The 12,236-nt window shown below is 33.0% G+C and overlaps 1 protein-coding gene across 1 annotated transcript in view; it reads left to right on the top strand.

Annotated features, from left to right (window-relative positions):
• Positions 1 to 787: 787 nt before the first annotated feature.
• Positions 788 to 12,236, top strand: part of BTC (betacellulin) — a 43,850-nt gene continuing 32,401 nt past the window's right edge. The window contains exon 1 of the mRNA XM_049789870.1: positions 788 to 806. Within this exon, the coding sequence (XP_049645827.1) occupies positions 788 to 806 (19 nt within the window). The remainder of the gene's footprint in view (positions 807 to 12,236) is intronic.

The raw sequence follows: 12,236 nt of genomic DNA, 5'->3' as shown, positions 1-12,236 counted from the left end.
AAAGTGAAATAAGTCTGAGGCAATGAAAGATTTGGTATATTTTATAAAATTTCTTATTTTTTCAGGGTTCTCTTTAGATTTATTATTTTTATTCAGAGAAGCATGATTTTTTCCCTTAAAAAAGTTATGTGGCAACACTTGCATGTTAACTGTAACTTTTGCCATTGCTGCATTTTCAGTGGCTGTGTTGGAATTCCCACATAACTCTGGGAAACTTCAATATTTCATGTACGAGTTGTCCTGCCTAGTGAAATGGTGCCTGCTGATGACTGTGTAGAACTCACAAAGGTACACAAAGGTTCTCAAAGGTACCCAGAAGGAGAAAATCTTTGTCTGTTGCAAAGACTACTTGACTCTTACTGACCCATCTCTGCTAATACTGCTTATGTCAGATCTACCTAGTGGGAAAGGTCCAACTTGTTTTCTTTCACCCTTTGACAGTGTTAGCTTATGCTAGAACAGAGACATGATCAATGCTGGAAGACTGAATCTGGATATACTCAGAGGGTCAGAGACCCTCTATCTTCTGAAATGACTCCTCCCTCCATGAGCCATGATTATAAACATTTCCTAGAGTCAGAGTCTTCTCAGGAGAGTCTAGATAAGCCATTATTTAGGATCTATACTGCTTAGTCTTTAGCCATAATCCTGATGAACTTCCAACTTTGATATCACAGAGCCCTTGATCCACCAAGAATTCACAGAACACTAGCATAGAGACTGTCTAAAGAAAATTTTAAGAGAAAATTAATATGAGGGGTCGGAGCAATAGTATATTTGGTAGGACATGTCGCCTTTCAACCTTGGTTTGAACCTCAGCATATAATATGGTTCTCTGGATACTGCCATGAGAGCAGAACCAGGACTAAACCATGAGCATTGCCTAATGTAGGTTCCACTCTAAAGAAGAGAAAATTAAATCTAAAAAATGGTTCAGATGTATCTGTATCCTAACAAAGGAATCTTAGTAAAACAAATGAATTTTTAATTGCTGGAATATAAAAGTAATGAGATGGTTGGTTGGAGAGAGTCGGTGTATTCAATCTAAGTTTATATTAATTTATATTGATTGGGCTATATTACTTTGACTATCTAACAAAGCCAAGTCAAATAACCATGAAATACTTTTATTCACTTTTCCTATTTTTAAAGAATGTATAGCCTATATTGACCTAATAATCTGTAGACTTGATACATCGATTCTAAAACAGTAAAAACATGCAACAATGTTTGTGTTCAGCCATATGATTTCAAAATTCCTGAATTGATTTTATAACAGGATAAGTTACTAAAACAATGTTTCTGTCTTGAGAAATCTTGAAATTATTTTTCACTAAGTCATATTATTTTAAAATGTACATTTTAAAAGTCCTTTGAACATAGTAAGACTCAAAATATGAATGAATGGAAACAAGTTACTGTTAATAATAATGTTGACTATTTTAAAAGAAAACAACAACAGAATCAATGAAGAAAACAATTCTTATGTTATTGGCAAATACACCTAGAAAACATAGACATGAAAGGACCTATCCTTTTATACATGATATTTGATTCTGACCATGGTAGTCCTTTTGCAAGACAATTTTGCAAATGGTGAAGTTAATATTTTTTTTATTTTAAAAAATGTTCTGTGTTTATAATTCAGAACTACTTTATATCATGCTTCTGATTGCTAGTAGAACAGCACAACACAAATTTTTTAATAAATATTTTAAGAGATTAGGAAGAGGAATTGGACTTTCCAGTACTTCATTCAAAAATTGCTTTGGTTTCTGTGACATGTGTGTAATTTTCTCTCTTGTTTTGACTAGAGCTTAGAACTTTTCCAACACGAAAAGGAGAAGTTAGTCAAGTTGATAAACTTGGAATTAATAAAGATATTATACTCTTAGATATATCTTTAATATTGAATGGAGTAAAAACTTTTGGTGGCACCTTTAGAAGCCAAGATAGAATTGTTGTGGAAGTTTCTGTATTCTAAATTGTTGGCAGGCGCAAATTCCCAATTAAAAATAAGTATTTCATTGCCATAATAGATTTGGATTTCCTGATGGTTAGGTTTAAATACTTGCTACCTGATCTGTATCCCTCCGTATCCTCCATACTTTATGGTGCATCACTCCTTCCTATTAATTTGTTGTTGCAATGCCTTGGTGTAGAAAGACATGGGGATCACATGCACATGTCATCTCCCAACTTGAACAGTTGGTTTTGGTCAGACTGAAAGTTTGTACATAAAGTCTGTACATAAAGTCACTATTTTGATGTAAATTGCCCCAATCTTAACAAACTGGCATTTATACAATGTTCCTGCACTTTTCTGACATCTGAGAACATGCCTTGAGGCAAATGGATGGACATTACTGTTTCAGATTTACCCATATTATTTCACAATGTCTAAAATGGGGAAAAGTGAGATTTTCCAGAGACATAATGATGTTATGGACCATAAGATTCTGAGGGCCAGAAGCATCATGTCTAATTGATCAGGCCAACTCATTAGTCTTAAGGGAAGTTTTAAACTTAATGCGCCTCAGTTTCTTGATCCATAAAAGCTGATAGTAATGTAAATTAAATTTGTTACTGCATAAGGCATTTGAAATATGCCTGAGAAATAGTCATGGATAGATATTTACTATTGCAATAGATAGTTGGAAAGAACAGAGAAGATCGCTGTGACTAGTAATTTTTAGATACTTTCATTCAGGATGTTTCTGAATATAATCAGTGTCTGCCAATTGATCTCAACTTTTTTCTCGAATTCATGTGTCCATTAGTTATATATCTGATTTGTTTTTAAGGTTTTGTTGTCCTTTTAAATGTCTTTTAAAAATATTCTAAAAGCAAACTATGTATTTTCTAAAACAAAATTTGCTTTTGAGATTCTTCCTTTGATTACTTTGATCCTACCTTTATGTAATAAAAATGTTTCAGCATTTGCTTAGATAGACACTAAGACTTAGTATCTTAGGTTAAATATATAAAATGTCCATCTGTGTAAGTAGAGAAAAAGGAAATATTTAGAAGAATGTTTTAGTATTTTAGGTAGGCTTATTAAACTAGGGCTATCCCATTTATTTAGCTTATATCATTTTCTTCAACAGAATAGATTTTCACTTTGAAAAAATAAACAAAAATAACATCAATATTAATTTCTAAATTAAAAAATATAAATTATTTTATAGTTTTATTTTGAAAATTAATTTTTTCAAAATTTGAAGAGCAGATAATGATTCATAACATTTAATAATTTCATAAAAGATAACTGATAACTGCCTCATATCTCTGAAAAAGTCACATAGCCATCTTTTACTATGTAATCTACAAAACAGTAATAAGAGTACTTTCATTTAGGGACACAAGGTTGATATAAGGTTAAAATGAGATAATGTCATAAAGATGTTGGAAGATTTATTAAATAACAGCTGTTGAATATATCTTTATTATTCTCAATTTGAATTCATAGATACTTTTGTAATAATTTGTGGGTATTGACTTAAACGGAAAAATCATACCATTATGTTCATTAAGCCAATGGGAGTATTACTATTTGTATTTTGATTAAAGAAAATTTCTGCAATACTCACTAGCAGTTCAAGTAATGAAAATATAGAATATTAAGAATGTAATGTTCTCTGAATAGTTAGATTGGAATGTAACTTTTATGATAACAGGAAATTTTATCTTTGATTAAAAGCTATATTTTCAGTGTCTATAACATTGCCTGTACATAGTTGGCAAATATTTGTTCAAGGCCAGAGAGATAATACAGCATTACAAGCATGCATTCATGCATTACTATGTATGCATTCCTTACATGGAGCCAACCTGAATTGATCCTTTGCATCAAATAAAGTCCCGAGTGCAGAGTCAGAAGTAACCCCTGAGTATCAACAGGTGTTGCCTAAAACAAAACAAAAAAAAATAAAAAGAAAATATTTGTTTAATGACTTTAACTAAGTAAGAATGAATCTAAGAATGAATCTACATAGACCAGGTAGACTTTTTAGATATTTATAAAAAGGTATTGACTAAACTATTCAGTTTAGTCTAAATGCAGTTGCTATTAATAAAGTGCAAGCACATAGACAAATAAATACTTTAATAACTTCTATTATAAAAATAATAGCACTTTACTTTCTCCAATGACTTTTTTTGTATTCTTTCTAAGCTATTCTGGAATTTATGAATAACATAGTTCCTAGCTAAAATGGTAGTAATATTTGATTTTGCTGAATAGATTGATTAGATAGAAGATTTGTTCATAAAATTAATATGACTAGAACTATTAGTAAAACTACATTTTATTCAAAAGTATGACTTCCTTTCTTATGGCATAGTATTTGGTTGTTGGAAAGTTCTTTATTTCTGAAATACATAATAATCAAGAAAAAACTTAAAATTTTTACTATTTTAGTTTTATTAAGTAATATATAAGTAATTTGGGGGCCTCCCAGATACTTGATTGATGACCTGGCTCATTGTTCAAATCTGACGGAGCTGTGCTGCTCAGGCCCAATGATACTAAGGATATGAGGACCATTCCAGGGGTACTTTACTTAGGAACACATTCAGTGGTGCTTGGGACACCCTATGCTACCAGACATCCAATTTGGGACTATGTTTGCTCCAAACTTGTGAATTATCTCCATGACTCCCTTTTGTTGTTTGAGAATGTGATTAGGAGCCTAAGAGATAATCTAGAAGTTAAGGTGCATGCCTTGAATGTGATCAGCTCTGTTTCAATCCCTGGCACACAAGCATAGCTGGTTGTAACTTGAAGACCGCTGAACACTACTGGGATAGCCCAGGTAATCTCTAGTACTATTAAACTCAAGTAGTACTATATACTCCGGTGTTGGCACAGTTGAATGATAATTGCTGGAATACCTCCAACCAAGAAATAAGACCCCAAGACTAAAATAAATGTGATTAATTGACTAATGACATAAAGTGTGTATGCTAGTTTTACTTTGCATCAGGACAATTGCCTATATATAGGTCATTGTTGTCCAAAGAGTATCTTAATTAAAAATATCTATTACAGATGAAACATAATATGAATCATTCAATATCTAAAGAAGTTTAACTTGTATAGTCTAAACCAAATGTCATCTTTGGGAAGGAGAATTTGCTGACCCAGAGTGATTATGAAGAAACTTCTTCAAAAATGTAGTCACCAGAGTTCATTGGTCAGTGGTCATGATAAAGAAAAATGGCTGAAGATTAGTACAGGTATATGTTTATGACTTTCTTTTACTCTAGACAGTGAGGATACCTAATTTTTTATTTTGTTTTGTATTGTTTTATTTTTGGCCACATTCTGAGGTATCACTGTTCACTCCAGGATGAAGATCTGATTATACTCTTGTTTTAATCCAGATTACAGATTTGCCTGAATGGTTTGCTTCATAGCTATCTTTTCTGTAACTTTTAATCATGTGTTTCTAGGTTTCTAAAGAAGTAATTAGGTCAAAATCAGAAGAAGATCATAGAAACCATTCATCAAGTACTAGCAGTAACAGCTGGAGAATAAGATTAATTCAAGAGGACAAACTCAAGCGAATTGTTTATGATACAAAACAGGAAAAAATTTAAGAGATGAACTTGTTCATTTAAGAAAAACATTTTATTCCTAACTAATGTCAGAGTTAATTGTGAAAATAAATATTCTGGAGAATTAGTAGCTATTGTATTTTCAGGAAAGTGATAATTTAGGAAATGTAGTGCTTTTAACTTTAGTTTTGATGTGAAGAATGGGTTGTTAAGAAGAGAGAAGAAAGAAAGAGGCAAGGAAAGAGGAAACTACTATAACTATCTCAGAAAGTCTAAGTAGGCAATATAGCAGAATAAATGCATCCATAAATGTTTCTTAGCAAAATGTTATAGGAAAAAGTCACAAGGAATGGGTAGGTAAGTACAAAAAGAGAAATAAAGCTGCCCCTCATATTACTTACTTAATAAAATAAATTATGCAACCCCATACATGAATAGAGTTGCTTTTTATATTTTTAACTTTCTTTATAGAAAAAAGGACATCTTTATTCTGATGTCCCTAAATATGTAGAAATATGAAATTAGATTTCAAGTTAGAGTAATGGAACCCAAATTTAACTATTCTTCCCAGGACTATAAAAATTAATAAATTTTCATATCTCTTTTTATAACAAATTCTAGTTGATATGTTCTTTTTTTGTTTTGTTTTGTTTTGTTTTTGGTGGGTCCACACATATTTGATGCTCAGGGGTTATTCCTGGCTAAGCGCTCAGAAATTGCCCCTGGCTTGGGGGGACCATATGGGATGCCGGAGGATCGAACCCCGGTCCTTCCTTGGCTAGCACTTGCAAGGAAGACACTTTACCTCTAGCGCCACCTCACTGGCCCCTAGTTGATATGTTTTTATGAATTAAATTTTAAAACTCTAGGAGAGAATAACTTTTTCAATAAAATAACTGCAAATGACCTATGTAAATAGCTCTCCCTTTAGGGGTGGAGCTTAACTACTTTGAGTATAAGCTGAACATAATTGGCTTGTTTTCAAAGAAAAGAATATAAAAAGGAAAAAGAATATAGTCACTTTACAATGAAGTATCTGAGAAACACTACTTGGCCAGAGAGTTAAGATTAATATCACAATGATGCCATTCATATAGATATGGTGTACCTCTCATAAGTTGTGGTATCTTTTTCAAAAAATTACCGTATTTTCCGGCGTAAAAGACGACTTTTGAAACAAAAAAAAAGTCAACTGAAAATCGGGGGGTCGTCTTATATGCCGAGTTTATCCCGAAAAATGTTTCAATATGCCGCTAAACGAAAATTGTCTGAATATTGCCACAAAATGAATTTTCCAACTCGATCCTGCACCAATCACTGCCAGGCTGCTCGGACCGCCTCTCTAACTCAGCCAATCCAAGCAGGCTTTTAATGTATGCAAATTAGACAATGTTTTGGACCCGAATCTACACTGTCAAAAGCCTGCTCAGATTGGTCAGAGTCAGAGAGGAAGTCTATTACAGCATAACCTTTGAACCTTTGCTTGTTGTGATTGACTCACTGTGGTATATACAGTTGCAGCACAGGAACGTTCTGTCTGATACAGCGAATATAGGCCTAAATCTGTGTTTTAACTGCAAAATTAGGGGGTCATCTTATGTGACCAGTTGTCTTATATGCCGGAAAATACAGTATAACCTTTGTCCAATAATTATGTAAATATTAAACTAAAATTAAAAGACAAGTTACAAACTTGCTGATAAGAACTTACTCAATTTGTCAACAAAATAATTAAAAACAGAAAAAGATTAGGAACTATCATAGATCAGAGGAAGCTAAGAAAAAAACACACAAAAAAAGAATCTCAGATAAAATAGTTGAAATCAGAATTAAGTCTTAAGTTAGTCAATCATAGTATGCCCATGTTGGTTCATAGTCTTGATCTGTGATATCATTGATCAATATTGGAAATGAATGAAAGGATCATAGAGATTTTCAATGTAAATTACTGTAAATCTAATATTATAAAATTAAATGTTTATTCCTAAAAACTATAGAGGACTCAAAGAGCTATCTAATACTAATTTAGAGAGTATAGCTGAAAATATAAATGAATAGCTGATTATAACTTTTTTTGTGTGTTTTTTTTTGGGCCACACCCGTTTGATGATCAGGGGTTACTCCTGGCTAAATGCTCAGAAATCGCCCCTGGCTTGGGGGGACCATATGGGACGCCAGGGGATTTGAACCTCGGTCCTTCCTTGGCTAGTGCTTCCTTCCTTCCTTCCTTCCTTCCTTCCTTCCTTCCTTCCTTCCTTCCTTCCTTCCTTCCTTCCTTCCTTCCTTCCTTCCTTCCTTCCTTCCTTCCTTCCTTCCTTCCTTCCTTCCTTCTATTTTTATTTCTTTTCTTATAGCTGAATCTGTGCTCAGGGGTCACTTTGACAATGCTTAGGGAACATATGCTGTGCTGGGGACTGAACCAGTGTTAGCAAGCACAGAAATCCTCCCCCCCCCCCCACCTTTTATTACCCATTTTAATCTCTCTGGCCCAGGAGTGCCAAATTTAGAAAGATCAATCATTTTAGGGTCATTGTGATAGTACAATGGGTAAGACATTTACTTATGCAGCCATACTGGGTTTGATCCCTGGACCTCATAGGGTTCCCCAAGCACCACTGGGAGTGATATTCAAGTGCAGAACCAGGAATAAACACTGAGCATTTCTAGTTGTGGCCCCATATAAGACAAAACAAGAAAACTAAAGAAGGAAAAAGTAATCATATCAAATGTTGATGACTTAGTATATGCTAGAGGTATAAAAGAGGTCACTTGTGTGGGGGTGATGGATATTCCCCTGATACAATGTTAATATGTACTTAAAATACTACTGTGAAAGATATGTAAGTCATTATGATTAAAAATTGTGTTTTATTTAGAAATATTCTTTGACTTACATGTATTATATTATATTAATTATATGTTATGTTATGTTACTATATTATGTTATATCAGTTTACCTCAATATGTTAATTAATTTTGTCTCTTGAATGAATTCTTACAATAAAAAATTTAAAAAAAGAGATCACTTGTGAATGGGCCACTCATAAATAACTGGTACTCTTGCAAAAACAGAAGAAAAACATTGATGTAAATGAAGAGACATGGTTCACACATGTATAGACTAGGAAGATAGAAATTTGGATTGGTAAACAGGTAGTGCAAAGGGCAAAATTTAGATAAATCAACTAAAATTCTAGGATTACAACTCTCACTTTAATTAAAAAGTGATTATCTTCAAACTTACTTTTTTTAAATGTAAAACACACTACATTATGAGAATCTCTCATAACTGAACATGCTTGTAATTTGTCTGAATGGTATTTAAAGGGCATAGTGGTAACTGATTAGACAGGAAGTAAACTAAATATTAATTTAAGTTCTCTATGTTTCAGTGAACAAAGAAGATCTCAATTCACTTTGGTAATGTTTTTAGAGATTGTAAGATAGTTTAAAACTAAGTAAATGTTAGTATAGTTCTTTGGAAAGAGAGTGGCCTAGAAAAGATATTTGGAAGTCTTGGGAATAAATGACAAAGCATTTTGAAAAATTAGTTGAGTTTCTAGTTTCCAACTCCACCCCAAAGTTTTATGTAATAATTAAGACTTCTCAAGATCCTTAAAATCTCTACACTCTTTTTTAAAAATCATTTATTAGCATGATCATGATTGACTAGGATCATTGTGAAGAGAAAAATAATACACAAATGTAGTTATTATTAAAATTTATTGTACATCTATTTAACATTCATTAAACATGAACATTTTAAATACTATTACAGGAAGCACATTTATAACATTATTATCAATGTTAAATATAAAAAAGTTCTCCACTCAGTTTCAGATAAATGGCAACTACTCTGTAATGATGGCAAGAGGAGTGATTAGCAGGTATTCACAACATTTAAATGCTCATTAGGTGGCTTTCTAGACTAGTCCAATTTTTTTCTGGGAATCTTGTCTTTCAGGATGTGGTGAGCAAACTTTGCAGAGTCACTGGAAATAAGCAATGTGAATAGTTTTAGTAAGTCTTATTTCATAGGTCACACCAAAAATTCAATGGAATTGTTTCAGAATCATAGCACACACATCAAGAATGCATCTTTGTATAATTCTTTACTCCATTGAACAGCTTTACTCATTGTTTCCCATACACATCAATGATACTCATTTCAGTGTCATTTGGTCAAGCTTTTCTTGCAATTTCTCTGAAATGTTTTTCTGTGATATATTCAACCTAACTCATTGCCATTTTGTACTTTCAGCAAAATTTATATTCTATTTACATGACACTTAAATATATTGCTTAATATTAATTTATTTACTTATATTTCTGGTTTCTATACGTGGTTTTAATCAATAAAGATAAAGGGATTGATGTTAACTGTCTTGGTTTACCATAAGTTATTTTAAAACTCAAATCCAGGGCTGGGAGTTGAGATTGGGTTAACATCAATGATCTTGAAATGCTTATGTTCTTTTCTTTATTATCCCAGTCTGATGACTGTTTTATCAGGGTTCAGAAACGGTAAGATTATTAGATCCAGAGGCCAATTTGACTATTCCTACTCTCTATGCTCTCTGATAATACTCTCTGATAACAAGAGTTTCTTTCCTCTTGGTCATTGTCTTCTTTAGGAGCTGTAAAATTCAAGAAGCTCATAGACTTTCACTTAAAGTTTTGTAGTGTCTGACTGTATGAACTGTTCTTATCATAGAGTAATGAGAATCATAAAGTCAGATTTAGACAATGGATGAATTCTAAGAAAGGTCTAGGTTATGATATGCTTCTCATTCAATTATATATATTCTTTATATTATGTATATACATATATGTATGTATATATAATTATGTATATTCTTGTTACAGATTTAATAATGGTAATGGAAAATACATTTTATGGGGGCCGGGTAGGTGGCGCTGGAGGTAAGGTGTCTGCCTTGCAAGCGCTAGCCAAGGAAGGACCGCGGTTCGATCCCCCGGCGTCCCATATGGTCCCCCCAAGCCAGGGGCGATTTCTGAGCACATAGCCAGGAGTAACCCCTGAGCGTCAAACGGGTGTGGCCTAAAAACCAAAAAAAAAAAAAAAAAAAAAGAAAATACATTTTAAAAGGTTGTTTAAGGGGCCAGAGCAGTGGCTTAGCATACTTGCCTTGCATGCAGCTGACCTTGGATAGACTTGGGTTTGATTCTCTGGTGTCACATATGGTCACCCAAGCCAGGAGCTCATAGCTAGGAGTAACCCCTGAGCGTCACAGGGTGTGGCCTAAAAAACAAAACAAAACAAAATGATTGTTTTACTGGCAAAGGCATTATTGTGGTATTGATTATTTTTAGATCGTGAGTTCATTTATGTGTGACAAGTTAAGTCACCACTTAGAAAAACCTTTGGAAAAGTTGAAAAAAACCTTTCTGTTCCTGAAATGTGGCTTTCCATTGACAGGTTCTAAATTTTCACTGTATTGTGATACAAGTACTCCTCTTAATAGTCCTGAACTACTTCCTTTGTCTTTCACTCAACAACTCAGTCATAGCAAATTCTGATTGTTTTCTGGGCTCAGAGATAACTCTATGTCCCAGGGCTTGAACTTTGATCTTTCACTTACCATGGAATCAGAGATTGAGGGAGTTAGAACCCAGGGACGATAATTCTGTTTAATCTGATATTGCTTATGCAAGTACTTTGGCAGAATTCCTTTTTATTCCTTCTTCCATCAGCTATCACTTCAAGACAGAGTTCACTTTTTGTATACTTCATTAGTCCATGTGTTGTTAATGGACATACACTCTGAACAAATTCCCATATTTTTGCTACTGTCTTTGTAGCAATACCCTGACTATGGCTTTCTTTGCCTTTATTTTTTTAACTTTAAAATATGCTTCCCACAGCCAGAACTTGTACCTCACTTAAGAAAATGCTGATCCTTTTAGAAGACCCCACTTGAGTTACTTCATTTTAAACTATTTGGAGTAAATCATTTCTCTTTTTAAATGCCTGTCTCAAAAACAAATAATATAAGAAAAGGGAGTATGTAAGAATTATGCTTTGTCTGAGGAGTATTATTTATCCTGGATGTATGAGAAAACTGGTTAATAGGAGATCAACAAAAACAATTAAACTAAGCTAAAGGCATTATCAAAAACAACAGAGAACACCACTATCAAACTTCTTCTAAATTATCATTTTTATATTAATATAAAAAGCTTATTATTAAGCATCATTTTCTTGATTTTTTTTCAACTCCATGCTATTCATGTTCTTGTTTTGAACTCTGAGAAAATGTGAAGTTTAAGATATATACACAACTCCAGGCACCACAGGGTCATCCAAGCATCATCAGCTGCTGTCTCCTCTAGTTTTTTTCACTGAATTTCAAAGTCATTGAAACCCCCCATCCATAGGGAAAAAAACCTTTATTTTTCATAAATTAGAAATATGATTTATAATACTCTGGTTGTTATATAGAGTCTATTAAGAGATGAATTTATTTGCTATTTTTGTGTCACTGAATCATTTAACCATCCCACTGAATCATTAAAGCCATCTGACATAAATACTATGCTCAGTCACTGACAGAACACTACTAAGAATACAAAGAACCATAAATGTTGAAGATGTCATGTTTCTCTTAATTAGTTGAAGCATTTACTTCACATATTTACATAAACACTGAAGAAAA

This window comes from Suncus etruscus, chromosome 16 (genome assembly GCF_024139225.1).
Source record: "Suncus etruscus isolate mSunEtr1 chromosome 16, mSunEtr1.pri.cur, whole genome shotgun sequence".
NCBI lineage: Eukaryota > Metazoa > Chordata > Mammalia > Eulipotyphla > Soricidae > Suncus > Suncus etruscus.
Note: the sequence above shows the minus strand (reverse complement) of the source record. Positions and strands in the feature narration are given on the sequence as shown.